General features: G+C 38.6%; 1 protein-coding gene across 4 annotated transcripts in view; it reads left to right on the forward strand.

The window, feature by feature from the left end:
* DBT (dihydrolipoamide branched chain transacylase E2) overlaps nt 1-16,738 on the forward strand; it is a 54,433-nt gene extending 37,695 nt beyond the window's left edge. For all 4 annotated transcript variants that reach the window (XM_058716421.1, XM_058716423.1, XM_058716422.1 and 1 more), the window contains 6 exons: nt 3,476-3,692; nt 4,353-4,519; nt 8,683-8,760; nt 10,243-10,434; nt 10,587-10,658; nt 15,038-16,738. In XM_058716421.1, the coding sequence (XP_058572404.1) occupies nt 3,476-3,692; nt 4,353-4,519; nt 8,683-8,760; nt 10,243-10,434; nt 10,587-10,658; nt 15,038-15,205 (894 nt within the window). In that variant the 3' untranslated portion in view covers nt 15,206-16,738. The remainder of the gene's footprint in view (nt 1-3,475; nt 3,693-4,352; nt 4,520-8,682; nt 8,761-10,242; nt 10,435-10,586; nt 10,659-15,037) is intronic.
* The last annotated feature ends 422 nt before the right edge of the window (nt 16,739-17,160 follow it).

Below are 17,160 nucleotides of genomic sequence, written 5' to 3' on the forward strand. Positions count from 1 at the left end.
ATAGAATTAAATTTAACAAGAATATTTTATCTCTGTAACCAAACACAAAGGGGATTAAATAAAGCCAGATCACAGTGTTTTCAGAAAGAATCATGGGGGCGCCTGGGTGGCTTAACCGACTGAGCGTCAGTCGGTTAAGCGTCTGACGTCGGCTCAGTTCATGATCTCACACTCCATGAGTTTGAGCCCCCCATTGGGCTCTGTGCTGACAGCTCAGAGCCTGGAGCCTGCTTTGTATTTAGTGTCCCTCTCTCTCTCTGCCCCTCCCCTGCTCATGCTGTGTCTCTCTCTGTCTCAAAAATAATAAATAAAAGGGGCGCCTGCGTGGCTCAGTCGGTTAAGCAGCCGACTTCGGTTCAGGTCATGATCTTGCGGTCCGTGAATTCGAGCCCCGTGTCAGGCTCTGTGCTGACAGCTTGGAGCCTGGAGCCTGCTTCGGATTCTGTGTCTCCCTCTCTCTCTGACCCTCCCCCGTTCATGCTCTGTCTCTCTCTGTCCCAAAAATAAATACATGTTTAAAAAATAATAATAATAATAAATAAAAACATTAAAAAAAATTTTTTTAATAAAAAAAAAATCATGAACCTTTTTGGTTCCTGGATCCAGTTCCAATGTGTATATCGGGAGTGGGCGTGGTCCCCACAACAACAACAAGCAATTCTCTGGACAAAACGGTATCCTACAGTTCAGCTCAGTTCTGACACTATCTGCCCACAGACAGTGCCAGAATTGACAGATTAATGATTCCATCCTACAAGACTGCCCACCCTTCCCCCACAATACTTCCTATGCTCTCTAGCCAGGTTATCACCAATGCTTCTGACCCACTACCTACAGAGACAAGGTTCCATTGACCTACCCTCCAATTTAGCATGCCAATCGCAAGCCCAGGTTATTAGCTATACTTTTGGCCTACTGGCTACAGATGAGAGGTCCACACAATCCCCTCTTTGGGTTTGATTAATTTCCTAGAGCAGCTCATACAACATAGGAAACTCATTTACTCACCAGATTACTGATTTATTATAAAAGAATACAACTCAGGAACAGCCAGATGGAGGGACACAGAGGTATATGTGGAAAGAGGTGAACAGGTTCCATGCCCTCTCCAGGTGTGCCCATCTCCCCAAATCTCCAGTGTTCAACTTGGAGGCTCTCTAAATGCCTCCAAGCATTTTGGGGTGTTTTAGAAGCTTCATTACATAACCCCTACTGATTAAATCATTGCCTGTTAGCAACTGATTCAACCTCCTGCCCTGGGGTAGGGGTACTGAAAGTTACAAACGTCTAATCACACAGTTGGTTCCCCTGGCAACCAGCCTCCATCTTTAGGCTCCCTAAGGGCTTTACAAAGGTTCATTAACATAATAAAAGACACTTTTTTATCACTGGTCATTTCAAGGATTTTAGGAGCTCGGTGCCAGATCTGGGGAGGAAGACCAAAAATATACTTGTCATAAATCACCATCTCACAATGAGTGTCTAGTGGAAAGTGGAATTATGTCATTTACTATTCTGTAGGAAGCAATAATAAAACATATGTGCCATTTAACTTGGGCTGAGAAACTCAACATTCCAAATATGCCTCAATAAAATTAATTTCAATTTTTTCAATGTTTATTTTTGGGAGAGAGAGAGACAGACAGACAGAGACAGAACATGAGTGAGGGAGGGGCAGAAAGAGAGGAAGACCCAGAATCTGAAGCCAACTCCAGGCTCTGAGCTATCGGTACAGAGCCCTATGCAGGGCTCAAACTCACAAACCTGGAGATCATGACTGAGCGGAAGTCGGATGCTTAACCAACTGAGCCACCCAGGCACCCCTAATTTCAATGTTTTGTACTTATCTTTCTTAAACAACTATCAGAAAAAACTAAGAGCTTTTGTATGATGATTATTTTAACTATTAGTAGTAGTGATAGCCAGGTTGCTTTAAACATGCCATAAAGGCATGTACATGAGTGTCTTTCCACAATGTCAGCTTTATTCAATCATAAAGCATTTAACTGGGCTCATACATGTCACAATACAACACAACAAACAAGATACAATAAGGGGTAAGAGGTTAACAAACCAAACTCGAAGTCAGTGGTATGCATTTGAGAGTTAAGGTGAGGACTCGCTGTGGCCTGGGTCACCTCTTGGCACATGCTGCTTATTATGTTCAGGCAGTAGAGGATCAGATGTCTTCTGTTCAGAGATCAGTCAGGTGAACTTTTGGTGGTAACTGCCTTTTTAATGCAGTCACATGTGGAAGGCTCAGCATCTGGAGAGTCTGTTTGCTACAGAAGTCTTCCCTTTTTAAAGGAGTTTAGTCTTAGGCTTTGACAGGCCTCTGGTGATTCGAATCAGTTCCTGGTTCTTCCAGATTCTCACGACTTTACTGTTATCAGTCCTTAGTACTACGCTGGTTTGGGTGATGCGGCCTGCTGTTAGCTGCAATACCTTTGGCTGCTTAAGTCACTGCTTGACGTGAGTGAGTCCATCTTGCTCTCTAAGGTCAGAAACATGGGTTGACATTTGTTACAGTGTTTAACTCTTTAAACTTTGAGTTCTTCTTATATAGTCTCCAAAAAAGAAAAAAATCTAGTAAGAACTGCAAGAAGTTTAAAAATAGTTGACTTTAAAAATATAAGTTTTCATAGCTATGGATTATATGCAGTGCAGTGCAGATTATCTGCAATGCAGATACTGCATCGTTAAACATTGGCAAATGGACGGTATAGATACTGCATTGTTAACACATTGGCAAATGAACAGTATATACAAAAGTAACAAATGTGGGGTGCCTGGTTGGCTCAGTCAGTTAAGTGTCCAACTTCCGCTCAGGTCATGATCTCGCAGTTCCTGAGTTCAAGCCCGAAATCAGGCTCTCTGCTGCGGTGAGGAGCCTGCTTTGGTTCCTTTGTCTCCCTCTCTCGCTGCCTCACCCCTGCTCATGTGAGACAGCATGTTCTCTTTCTCTCTTTTAAAAAATAAACTTAAAAAAAAAGTAACAAATGAATTTTAAAAAGTAACAAATGATTACATATGAAGGGCAGCTATTGTTTGCTAACATTCTATGAAGATAATAAAAATGTTCTTTCCTTATACTAATTTATTGGGCAGAGAGCCTTTTTTTTTTTTTTTTCAATTGGTTAAATTCCATTTAGAGATTTAAATGATGGACATTTTGGGGCGCCTGGGTGGCGCAGTCGGTTAAGCGTCCGACTTCAGCCAGGTCACGATCTCGCGGTCCGTGAGTTCGAGCCCCGCTTCAGGCTCTGGGCTGATGGCTCGGAGCCTGGAGCCTGTTTCCGATTCTGTGTCTCCCTCTCTCTCTGCCCCTCCCCCGTTCATGCTCTGTCTCTCTCTGTCCCAAAAATAAATAAAAAATGTTAAAAAAAAAATTTTTTTTTTAAAAAATAAAATAAATAAATAAATAAATAAATGATGGACATTTTATTTTTAGCATTAAAATGTGTCATTTTTTTAGATTAAGCTGAGTGAAGTTGTTGGCTCAGGAAAAGATGGCAGAATACTTAAAGAAGATATTCTCAACTATTTGGAAAAGCAGACTGGAGCTATATTACCTCCTTCACCAAAAGCTGAAATCGTGCCACCTCCACCCAAACCAAAAGACAGAACTATTCCCGTACCAATATCAAAACCTCCAGTATTCACAGGCAAAGACAAAACAGAACCCATAAAAGGTAATAACAGTAATGTAAGGCACTAGGACAAGTTATCTGGGGATATTTACTTCACTAGATCGTTCTGTATAGTATGGTGTTTTCAATTCTTACTGAGGGGAAAGTTCAAATTCCCCCTTTTTTAGCGGTGAAATAACATAGTTTTTCCAGAAAAGTTTCAGTGTATTTCTGTTAATTTCTGAAGAGTAATAGGTTGGCAGGTTTCTTGGACTATACACATGTATACTGATAATTGCTCTTTTTGAAGACTTAAGATGTTATAATTTTTTTTTAAGATGTTACAATTTTCAGTTACCTTCCAAATAACTAGCTCTGATTTGTTATTTATAAATTCTTAGGATAATTAACTTCCAGAAGAGTGGCTTTCCAAGAAATCCATTAGGTAAATACATGGCTTGCATCTTTTTATATGTTTCTGTATACCACAGCATCGAAGGCAGTTACTTCCTAATGTTATTACACTTGACCTTGGGTGCTCTGCTATAATCAGTGCTTCAGCATTGGAATTAGTGTCTTTCAAATCACGTAATAAAGATGGTAGCCTCAAGAGGAAAAGTTTAGTTGGAAAAGTAAATGACATTAGAGAGCCTTCAGTTTTAGTAAAAAGGTTTAAAGGATTTAAGAATTCAAAAAAAAATACATGTATTTAATGTTTTCCAGGCTTTCATAAAGCAATGGTCAAGACCATGTCTGTAGCCCTGAAGATACCTCACTTTGGGTATTGTGATGAGGTTGACCTTACTGAACTGGTTAAGTTACGAGAAGAATTAAAACCCATTGCTTTTGCCCGTGGAATTAAACTCTCCTTTTTGCCCTTTTTCTTAAAGGTGAGATTCATTCATTTCAGACAGGGCTTCAATAGGCCATTAAAATTTTGTTTTGCAAATATACAATGTGTTAACCATGGATTTAGATAAAAATATTACTTTTCACCATATCATATGGTTAGAAAAATGTACAAGTGCACTATTTCTTTGTTTCATAGGAATTTATAAATTTGAAATTTGTGTCATAATTTATCAACTCATCTCTTTGAGCTAGCTAAAGGATTGTCTTGCCAGTTAAGTAAAGCCTTTAATTCTGAAAAGATCACTCCAGCAAAATCCTGATTTGGACAAAAATGAGACTTGGTATCGTTCTTGCATGTCACTGACATGTGTTCGTTTTCATTTACTCAACAAACTTAAATTGAACGTCCTGGGATTTGTTTCTAGGCCTTAGGACCATTATAAAACAAGACAGTCAGGGGCACCTGGGTGGCTCAGTCGGTTGAGTGTCTGACTTCAGCTCAGGTCACAATCTCGCGGTCTGTGAGTTCGAGCCCCGCGTCGGGCTCTGGGCTGATGGCTCAGAGCCTGGAGCCTGCTTCCGATTCTGTGTCTCCCTCTATCTCTGGCCCTCCCCCATTCATGCTCTGTCTCTCTGTCTCAAAAATAAATAAATAAATAAAAATTAAAAAACAAAAAACAAAAAAAAAAGACAGTCAAAAAGCAAAACAAAACAACAAAAAAACAAAAACAAAAACAAAACAAACAGCAACAACAAAACAAAACCAAGACAGTCAGCTGACCTTAAGCAGCTCAACGTCTAGCTCACATTCACAACCATTTATGAAGCAGGTACCATGTGGCAGACTATGTACTAAGCATGCTATATACATTATCTCTCTTAATTCTCAGAATACCCCTGACGTGTAAATATGGCTATATTCACTTTCTATTTAAGGAAATTAGGGTTCACAGAAATTGAGAAGCCTGTCAAGGATATATGGAACTTACAAGTGGAGAAGCCAAGTTTTGGGTTCTGGTCTGTTTTACTCAAAAATGCATACTGGTATCTCTAATTCTAGTGTGGCTGGCTTCCCTCTAGCCCTTTCTCCGTACTGTACCAAGACTGACCTTCCATAAATGAAATTACTGTAGTATTCCCCAGTTCTTTTCAGTGGTCTCCTTCATTGTTTTCAGGTTAGTTTCTAAACTCCTTAGTTTGGCATACAAATATTATTGCAGTCTCTACTGCCTACCTCTCCAGCCTTATCTCTCAGTCACTCCTGTTCTAATCAGATTAAGCCTGCATGGCTGCTGGACTATAAGACTTCACGTGAAGTGCCCCCTCCTCCTTGATCAAATGCCTGCACATCCTAAATGCCAAATTTTGTTCAGGAATACCCTCCTCCAGAAGCCTTCTGTAGCTGTCACGGTTTGAGTTAAATACTCTTGTTTCTCATTGCAGTGTATCTCAGTGTATTGCACATGTTTGCTCTGTTTTCTCTTCACTGGATGCTGAGCTTCTTGGGGCAGAAACTGTTAATCTCCATTGTTTTAGCAACTACCCTAAACGACTAAGCGAATGCTCTATAAATATGCAATGTAATAGATGTCTATAAATGAGACATCTGGGTTATATTTTAGCTATAGAGTCATTTTTAGAGACACAGTAATTGAATCAGATGGATGAAATCACCCAAATTGTGTGCAAATGAGAAGAAAAGAAGGCTACAGATTTTACATCAGCATTTAAGGGGTAGATGCAAATTGAGTTGGCAGAGACGGTGGAAGAAAGTGAGTGGAGTCAGTGGTATGACAACCAGGAAAGAGTCTCCTAGAAGTCAGTGTATCAACAGATCACCCCCAAATTTAGTACTTTGAAATAACATCCATTTATTACTTCTCATGAGTCCACAGAACCAGTCTGCTGATCTTGGCAGATTTATTTCTTTGTCTACAGACAGCTAGTAGGTTGGCTAGGGGTGGGCTGGTGTAGGATGGCCTTGGCAGAAATAACTCATTTCTCCCCTCACATGTTTCTTTTCCCCCCAGCATGCTAGCCTGCACGTGGTCTCCTAGTACTGTCAGGGATGAAGAGAGGAAGCAGAAACGTCAAGCACATTTCTAAGCTTTGCTGCATCAAGTTTGTTCTTATTTCATTGGCCAAAGCAAGTCACATGACTGAGCTCAGAGCAGTACCAGAGGGCATGGATACAAGAGGGGCTTGAACCATCGGGGCCATTTCTTCAGCTTCTCATACCAAGAGACAAGAAGGAAGTTGGGATGGGCGACACCTGGCTGCCTCAGTCAGTAGAGCATGTGACTCTTAATATTGGGGTCATGAGTTCAAGCCCCATGTTGATTGTGGAGATTACTTAAAAAATAAATAAATATAAAGCCCTTAAAAAAAAAAAGTTAGGATGGGAACAGGCTATTAGAGTAGTAATGAAGAGGTCATGAGTAGCCTTACCCAGAACTGATTGAATAAAGTATTGTTGAGGTAGAAGCTTGATTCCAGTTAGTTGGTAAATGAATAGAAATTGAGGAAGACACTAAAAATATCTGGTAAAAAGCAGATAGAGCATAGGCACAGAGGGCAATTATAGTGCTTGTTTGGAGTAAAGAAAGATTCCATCTGCCCTCTCCCCTCCTAGAAAAACTGGAACAGATTTGTAGGCTGAGGGAAAGAGCTGGAAAATGGAGAGTTAAAAATAATGTGAGTGACACTGGTGATGTCTGTTTTGAAGCAAGCAGAGACCAACTTTTTAATATATTGAACTTCTTTTATTATTTTTCTTCATTGTTCCAATCTGAATGAAATATCTTTATTTTGAAAATAAAATTTAGTGTGCTTTATTTGTTTTCAAACAACATTTTTTTCTGCCTATGTAAACTTCAGAACATTTGGAAAATACTACAATCTATTGTAGAAGGAAAAAATGACCTCGTATCTGTGAACACACACTTTGGTTTTTCTTTTATAAAATTTGGATTACATTCAAAACAGTGTTTTTATGTGTAACGCTTTAACCTTAGTTATGGATTTTTATATAGAGAAGATTAAAGTTACAGTTGTCAAATCAAATGCTTAGTAAAACCTGCTTTAACTCTCTAGTTCAAGGAAATGATTTAAAAAAAATTTTTTTTTGAATGTTTACTTATTTTTGACAGAGAGAGACAGAGCATGAGCGGGGGAGGGGCAGAGAGAGAGGAAGACACAGAATCCGAAGCAGGCTCCAGGCTCTGAGCTGTCAGCACAGAGCCCAATGCGGGGCTTGAACTCATGAGCCGTGAGATCATGACTTGAGCCAAAGTCGGACGCTCAACCGACTGAGCCACCCAGGCGCCGCAAGGAAATGATTTTTTTTTTTTTCCTGACATGACTAGACCTACAGACAAAAATAACACTTAACACAGTACATATAAAGGACTCTTAATTGGACTAGATAAAGAGGGCTGGATTTTAAGGACAGTTTTAAGCACTTTTTATTTTCCTATTTTTAAAATTGAATACAAGGCATGACAACCAAATGCAATGTGTGAACTTTGATTAGATCCTGGATGGGCAGAGAAACAGATACAGAAAACATTTAGCAGACAGTTAGGAAAACTTGAATATGGACAGAAGAGGAAGGTTACAAAGTAAGAAGAGGGAAAAAAAAGGAAAAAAGATTAAGGGAGAAGAAGGCAGAGGAGGGAGAGTTTGGGAAGGTGAACTCTAATGTAAATGTTCACACCAGCTCTGCCCTTCACTAGGCCAAAGACACCTATTGGAACACGAGCATGGTCGGTGCCCTTGGAAACAATTATCACTTGTTCTTTCTCCACAGGGAAACAGTTACTACCTTTTTGTGTTTTAATTCAGTGTTTTGAACTACAAGTTTACTTCTCATGTAAGATTCTATGTGCAAGTGAGGAAATCACATAGAATTTAGATATTTTCTATGGTACTTTGGTTGATCTGTATAGTCATTTTGAAAATCTTGATGTTTACAGCTGCCTGACAATGTTATCTTTTATTCTTAAGTGATTAGGGTGACCTAGTTGCATGCCTGCTTGGAGGTAACATTGGGAGTAATATACCTAGGTACATACAGACTTGAAATTAAGCTCAGCGTAATTAAGCATCATTAAATAAAGCTCCCTCCCTCCCTCACACCTCTTACTGCTTCCAGTTTCCTGAGTTAAAAGTACTAATGTTGCATTCTCTTTCTGTTAAACAGGCTGCTTCCTTGGGACTACTACAGTTTCCTATCCTTAATGCTTCTGTGGATGAAAACTGCCAGAACATAACATATAAGGTTGGCTATGTGTTCTGGCAAGTTCTTGCAAATACAGAAAATAGTGCAGATGTACTTGTAGGTTAGAAAATCTTTTGTACCTCAAACAGCAGGGTTTTTTTAGACTAGAATTAAAGGTATGAGATAAAATATTAAACCCAAGTATAATTTGTTACTATTGTTAATGATTTTATTTGTTAATAATGATACTGTTCAGATATATGGAGTACCATTTTTAAGCCCCTTTGGTTTATCACTTAAAATAATAGAAATAAATGGCTGTCAAGCAATGGATTATGTTAACCATTGTGCATATCCTCCCCTCAAAGGAATAACCTCTCTCAAAATGGAGTTCCTGCAGTTTTTAAAACCAGAATAATTTAACCAGAAATACGAAAAGTAATGAAAGTATGGATTCCACTTGAGTGAACTCTTCTGTTTGGACTGAAGATTTATTGAAACTGAGAACACTTTTTGGGATGCTGATCCTTATTTATATTTCTTTTTTTTTTTTTTTTTTTTTAATTTTTTTTTTTCAACGTTTTTTATTTATTTTTGGGACAGAGAGAGACAGAGCATGAACGGGGGAGGGGCAGAGAGAGAGAGGGAGACACAGAATCGGAAACAGGCTCCAGGCTCCGAGCCATCAGCCCAGAGCCTGACGCGGGGCTCGAACTCACGGACCGCGAGATCGTGACCTGGCTGAAGTCGGACGCTTAACCGACTGCGCCACCCAGGCGCCCCTATATTTCTTATTAGAAAGTGAGCTTAGATATTTTAGCTGGTCGGATTTAAAATCTTCCCATACAATATGATTCGTACATATGATTAATACAATTTCCTGATTAAGTATATACTTGTTGCAAAAAATATTCAGACAAGAAGGTAGCCATCTTTACCTTCAATCCTATGACCCTAAAATAACTTACTGTTTGTGTGGAGACGTGCATCCTTCCAGGATTTTATTTTCACATACTTAAAAAAAATCATATGTATTTATACATATTGTGTTTTTAGCTTAAAGGTTTTAAACTTATTCCTTTCTCATTTAATATATAATGGACATCATTACATGTCAATAAACATAATTTTGTTATTTGTTTAACCAGTGGCTTATTATTGATAAACATTTTGATTGTTTGCAGTTTCTCAGACTTAGTCTGAACTCAATATCCCTGTGTATCTCTATATACTTCTATATTTATCTCCTAAACACAAAGTTTTATAAATGTTGGTACATATTGATAAATATTCCCGAGAAAATCTTATATACCCCCCAGCTTATATATCCACTAGTAATGTATAGAAATAGCCTGTTACCCTATATTCTTACCAATAAAAATTTATCTTTTAGAAAAAAATCCTTTTAAAATCCTTTAAAAATTATTTAAATCATCACCAATCTGGTAGAAAGTTTTTGGCAGTTGTTTTTATAAGATAGTGAAGGTTGTTCCTTTCTTTACTGTTAACTTATGAAAAGGCTTACTCTATAATTTTTTTTAGGCTTCTCACAACATTGGGATAGCAATGGATACTGAGCAGGGGTTGATTGTCCCTAATGTGAAAAACGTTCAGATCTGCTCTATATTTGAGATCGCCACTGAGTTGAACCGCCTTCAGAAATTGGGCTCTGCAGGTCAGCTCAGTACCACTGACCTTACAGGAGGAACATTTACCCTTTCCAACATCGGATCAGTGAGTAATAGGAATGTTCAAATTCATAAACCATAACTTAAGGTTTCTGATCATATATTCAATGAAAAATACAATATTGCATTTGCCATTTGTTCCCCAAAAGCTTACTTTTTCTACTTTTCCTTTTTACTTTTCTTTTTTTTTTTTTTCAGATTGGTGGGACCTATGCCAAACCAGTGATACTGCCACCTGAAGTAGCAATTGGGGCTCTCGGATCCATCAAGGTATGTTTATCAACTAACTGGCAAAAGAGTCTTAGCAAATTGGGAGAGTAAACACAAGAGTGACATTTCAGCGGTTTTTCCCTTGCTTTGTAAGTTTGAGTATAACATTTGGCTCAGTAGGCCAGTTATTTCTTCCTAAGAGGTAGGCCTGCAATTCTAGTGTCTGCCTCTGTGTATAACATGGTGGTGATCTGCATTGTTCTGTATGGATCAACCATCGTGATTTATGCCAGGTACTGATGTCAGTCATCATGGATAACCACAAATATAGCCAATCTACTTCTATCAAAAATTTTTATTTCCGAATACCAAAGATAATAGTAGGCCAGTACAAATTTATTGTTTATAGCACAGTGAGACACCATTTAGAGAATTTTTCTCAAACTTCGCTCTGTTCAAGAATCGTTGAGAGTACTAGTTAAAAATGCAGTATTCTTGGGGCACCTGGGTGACTCTGTCGGTTAAGCGTCTTGGCTCTTGGTTTTGGCTCAGGTCGTGATCTCACGGTTTGTGGGTTCGAGCCCCATATCAGGCTCTGCACTGGCAGTGTGGAGCCCACTTGGGATTCTCTCTCCTTCCCTGTCTCTCTCTCTCTCTCTCTCTCTCTTACTCTCCCAAAATAAATAAACTTAAAAAAAAAAAAAAAAAATTGCAGTATTCTTAGCCTTGGGGACCGAGCTTCCAGAACTTAACATTTTAAATAAGAACCCAGGTGGTTCCAACATGAGTGACCTGTGGCCATGTTTTAGGAGACACTGACCTAGAATAAGGGTTGCAATGATTCTTAACCTTGGCTATGTGGGGACCTTGGGAAAAAAATGCCTAAGCTCACCCTATACCAACTGAATCACAATTGGGGGGTGTAGCAGATAGGGCTTGGGCATCCCTATTAACTCAGTGTTGAGAACCACTAGAGTTAAAAGAAGTAAGCCCCTGGATTCCATCTCAGTACCACCATTATTAAATGTCATCACCACATTGACTATGATTTTGGTCTTCATGCTTTCGGAAGAATCTTTTTTCTTTATGTTTATGATGCTTCCACACTGAGTATCCCTGGGACTTGTCTTTCATGAGTATTACTTTTGTGTTGGCATCCAAGCCTCCACAGATACTGTCATTCAGCCTTTTTTTTTTTTTAATGTTTGTTTATTTTGAGAGAGAGAGAGACAGAGAGACAGAGAGACAGAGAGAGAGACAGACAGGTAAGGGTAGAGAGAGAATCCCAAGCAGATTCCGCACTGTCAATGCAGAGCCCAATGTGGGGCTCGATCTCAGGAACTGTGAGATGATGAACCTGAGCTGAAACCAAGATTTGGACATGTAACCAACTGAGCCACCCAAGCACCCCTCCTTAGAGTCTTTTAATACAACAAAATGTTACTTATCTGAATGGAAGGCTTTGAAGCAGAGACAACATGTAACTAGAGTTCCAAGCAACATAAATATGAACCTTGCCCTCATCAGATCAATAATTTTTCAGTGTTAAGCATTCTCTTCCAAAAACAGAATATAAAGCCTCTGTAATTGCACTTCCAATATTTTCAAACTTTTTTTTAACATTCACTTATTTATTTTGAGAGAGAGAAAGAACAAGAGAGCACATGAGGAGAGGAGAGGCAAAGAGAGAGAGAGAGAGAGAGAGGGAGAGAGAGGGAGAGAGAGAGAGAATCCGAAGCAGGCTCCATCCTGCCAGCACAGAGCCCGACATGGGGCTGGACCCTACAAACTGTGAGATCCTGACCTGAGCCAAAATCAAGAGTCGAACGCTTAACCTACTGAGCCTCCCAGGTGTCCCTCATTCAGCCTTTGATTTGCTTTCTTACAGATAATACCTCAGCTACTACGTTACTCCTTTTTCCTAGCATCTACTCTCCCTTCTAGCATAGAGAGGAGATAGGGAGAGAGATCCAGAAACACATAGTGAGACTCTGTTCTTTACAAATCAGGAGTGTCTCTGAATATAATTTCCCTGTCACCCATTCTCCACCCAGCATTTGAATCTCACAGAATTCTGACTTCCTACAGTTTCCAAGCCATCATACCTATCTGAGAAAGTTTTGTTTTTCTTTTTCCTTAAAGATAAGATGTATTTTCTTCTGGATTGTGTGTGTGTGTGTGTGTGTGTGTGTGTGTGTGTGTGTAATTATGGTAAAATCTACAAAACATAAGTTTACCATTTTAATGTGTACAGTTCAGTGGCATTAGGTACATTCATGTGTTTACAACCACACCACCATCCATCTCCTGAAGTGTTTCCTTGGCCCAACAAACTCTGCTTGTGTACATCACTTTCTCTTTATCTGTTCATCTCTAATGAGTATTTGAGTTGTTTTCTTTTTTTGGCTATTGTGAATAGTGCGGCTATGAACATTGGTGTGCAGGTATCTGTTCAATAGGTGTGTTTTTACCAAATCATTGTTACCCATGATTTCATCAAGCTATGAAGAATAGTTCTTGGAGTATAAGTCTTCTAATATTTGTTGGGTGGGAACAAATAGTGTGTCTCCAATCCCTTTCTTTCATAGTGTCATTTCTCCTTTGTCACTTTCTGTTTTCACTATAAATTTTGAACGTCTTGTTGCCAAAAAGTCTAAGTTACGAAAACTCCCACATAACTCAGTTCTCTGTCCTTGTCTTCCCTGACCTATTGGCTGCACCTGAGTCAATTCCCTTCCTTGGAAAACCTCTTTCACTGTGACTTTGCAGAATACCTTGCTATTGTGACTTTCCTTCTGTCTACTGCTGATTCCCTCTGAGGCTCCTTTGCTGAAACTTCCTTATCTCCCAAGGAAGATTTTGATTCTCTCTTTAAGCTGTGGGGTATTCCTGGGCCCCCTTCTGGCCGTTTTCTTTATCTGATCCCATCTTATGGCTTTAAGCGCCATTTATATACTGATGACACTCAAGTTTATATCTCTCCTTTGATCTGGAAATTCATATATCCTGGTTGGATATCTAATTAGGCATCTTGAATTTCCTGTTCCTTTCCTCACCACCCCCCACCCTCAAACTTACTCCTCCTGAAGTTTTCCCCTTTCAGTAAATGACCATTCTGCCCAGAAACCTCCAATAACTTCTCACCTCACTTAGATCAGAGCAAAAGTAGCTGCAGTGGCCTATATGGCCTTCCACTGGTGCTACGCAGTGTGATCAGGTACCCATGTGAGGCCATGAATGTTGTATCCAGACTGTGAGGACACCAGTACAGAAAGGGAGAGTAGGGCTTAGATGCTTTCACAGCAGTTTGACAGGTGATTTTTGGTGTATTGAATCTAATACAAGAAGTTAGGGCTTGAGTTTTATGTATCTTTTAAAATTTTCTTTTAGTAATTTACTTTTAATATATTTTAAAAAAATAGCTTGCAATGGATTAGAAATTTTGTTTTATTTTATTTTAATTAATTTATTTATTTTTGAGAGAGAGACAGAGAGTATGAGTCGGGGAAGGGCAGAGAAAGAGGGAGACACAGAATCCGAAGCAGGCTCCAGGCTCTGAGCTGTCAGCACAGAGCCCGATGCATGGATCGAACCCATGAACCACGAAATCATGACCTGAGCCAAAGTTAGACACCCAACTAACTGAGCCACCCAGGTGCCCCTGTATTAAAAAAATTTTTTTAATAACAATAAGTCATTTACCAAAAACAGATTGAGAAGCATTGCCCTTGACAGTGTGCCCCACTTTCTTTCTGCTCCATCCATGACCTCATCTCCCACCTCTCACCCCTGCCCCTCCACTGCAGCCACCCTGCCTACTTTGCTGTTCCTCTAACACTCCAAAGTCATGTTTCCCCTCTGTCTCTCTTTGAAGATACCTGTGGCTTGTTTCCTCGCTGCCTTCAGTAAGGAAACAATGGTGAGGCTTTCCCTGCCCACCCTGTCAAACAAAAAATGCTGCCTACATCTAGCCACTGCCTACACTCTCTCCCCTTTCCACATGGCTTTATTTTTTCCTTTGTACTTTTCTCTAACATGCTATATATTTTGCTTATTTATCTTAATTTTCTCTCTTTCTCCATACAATGTTAGCTCCAGGAAGGCAAGGATTGTTATTTGTTTTGTTCACTGGTTTAGCCCCAGAGTCAAGAAGAGTACCTGGCACATAGTAGCTGCTCAATAAATAACTGTTAAAAACAAATTGAAATCTGAGAAGAGATTTACTGTATATAAGGAAATTATACAGGAGACAGGAAGTACCTTGGAGAAACTGAAAAGCTTGAGGCAGGTACAGAGATGGGAAAAATTTTCAAGTCGTTGGGATGCCCCTTTCTTTTCTGTCACAGGAAGGGGGGTTGCCTAGTGTTTCACCATTGCTGTTGCTAGAGCTTGTACTTGGAGCAAGTGAAGTTTGACTCTGTTCTTTGCCTTATTTCTAGGTCCTTCCCCGATTTAACGAGAAAGGAGAAGTGTTTAAGGCACAGATAATGAACGTGAGCTGGTCAGCTGATCACAGAATTATCGATGGTGCTACAATGTCACGCTTCTCTAATTTGTGGAAATCCTACTTAGAGAACCCAGCTTTTATGCTCCTAGATCTGAAATGAAGAGTATAAGGCGTCATTGAACTTTTTCAGCGTCCAAAGAACATGTAGAGCCTCGCTGCACAGCACACGTTCTTTGTCACAATTTGTATTATAAATGATTTGTATTGTGTGATTCAGGTTCCCAGGCACAATATTTATCTCTGTTCTGTTAGACATTTTACAGAAAATGAATAACGGTGTAATAGTTCTCCCGGGGCTGTCACATTTTGTAGGTCATAGTGTGACTTCTTACTATGGTGCTGAGGTCTTTGTGTCCATGGACTGAAACTAGGAAGAACAACAAAATTAACGTTACTAAAAGACAGATTGCAATATCTGGTATTTACCCTATTTTTTTTTCTTTTCCTCTTTTAATTTTAGATTGCCCCTTAATGAAACTTTTCAATTACACTTAGTTGGGAAATGGAATTTACACACAAAAGTATCTTTCATTTCCCCACAATAATGCTAACTGTTGTATAAAAAAGTGCAATTATACTTAAACTTTTAAGATATCCACGGTTATGTTGCTTTGTAGAGATTATCTATAAATGTCTTGTTTATATAAACTAATATCTTTTAAAAGAGAAAATTATAAGCTAATCTTAAAAATGCCCAATTATAGGGGTGCTTGGCTGGCTCAGTCGGAAAAGCATGTGACTCCTGATCTTGAGGTCATGAGTTCAAGCCCCACCTTGGGCATAGAGCTTATTAAAAAAAAAAAAAAAAAAAAAATCCCAGTTATAGTTTTATAACCAGTAAGGCTATCAAAAGTGTTTGATTAAAATGAATATTCTTTTAGAATTGGTAACTTTTTTGTGTTGTTAGGAAAAAAACCACCTCTGCAAACTTGCCTCATGTAAGAGAAGTGCTTTAAATGTAGCAGCCGCTGACATTGTCTTACATTTAGAAGCCCATTGCCTTTTAACTATTTTTTATCTTTCTTGTCTTCAGCTAAAACATAGAATAGAATAAGAAATTAAGATGTATTCCATTCTCCATATCCTAAGAAGGAATGTGCATAACAAGAGAGAGAAGAGTCTAATGAGTAATTATGGACATTAAAATAATAAATCTCATACAGAAATGAAAGTATCATAATGATCATTTTGTAAGAGGCCCACTTTAATCAGAAATAGCATCAAGGTGAATATAATCCAATGTTTTGATTTGCATTCAGAAATCCAGCTTGCTTCTAATGTTTTCTAATTGATTACTATATGTTCAAGTGAAATTTTGTGAGAAAAAAGGTTGTTTTAAATCTGCTTGATTTTTTTCAAAATGAAAATGACCTGTAAATTAGAAAATAATGGATCAAATGAATGTTATTATTTTTTAAATTTAGGTAGTACAAAGAGTCAAAAAGAAAATGAAATCATCCATGATCATACCACTATTAACATTTTGATCAAGGTATCTGTATACATAGCTATTCTTTTTATAAAAATGAGATCATGCTTTATCTACTATTTTATAATTTGATTTTTTAATTTAACATTATATCACAAGTAAGTTGACAAGTCAATAAACAATTCTACATTATCATACTTTTAAGTGGCTGCATAATATTCTGTGTGTGTTTGTTAGACATTTGATATTAAACATCTACTGTATACTCAGCATGGTGCTAAGCACTGGGCATAGAATACCTGCCCTCATGGTCCCTGCCTTCATTAATTTACAGTCAAATAGAGGAGGCAGGTATTAAATAATTCTAAAAAGTAAAATATCATTACATGTCTAACTGGGGAGAAAAACAAGGTGCTATGAGGGTGTCTAATAAATGTTGCTAATCCTGTCTGGGAGGGTTATGGGAGGATGTACCATAATTTAACCAATTCCCTATTAATGGCATTTGCAGACTTTTAAATGACTAACCATATGATCAGTTGTCTCTTAAGGAAGATTCCCCAAATCTACAGTGGACAGTGCTCCTTGCATCCCATGATTATAACTATAACCTAGTCATATGGCCA

Source organism: Neofelis nebulosa, chromosome 2 (genome assembly GCF_028018385.1).
Source record: "Neofelis nebulosa isolate mNeoNeb1 chromosome 2, mNeoNeb1.pri, whole genome shotgun sequence".
NCBI lineage: Eukaryota > Metazoa > Chordata > Mammalia > Carnivora > Felidae > Neofelis > Neofelis nebulosa.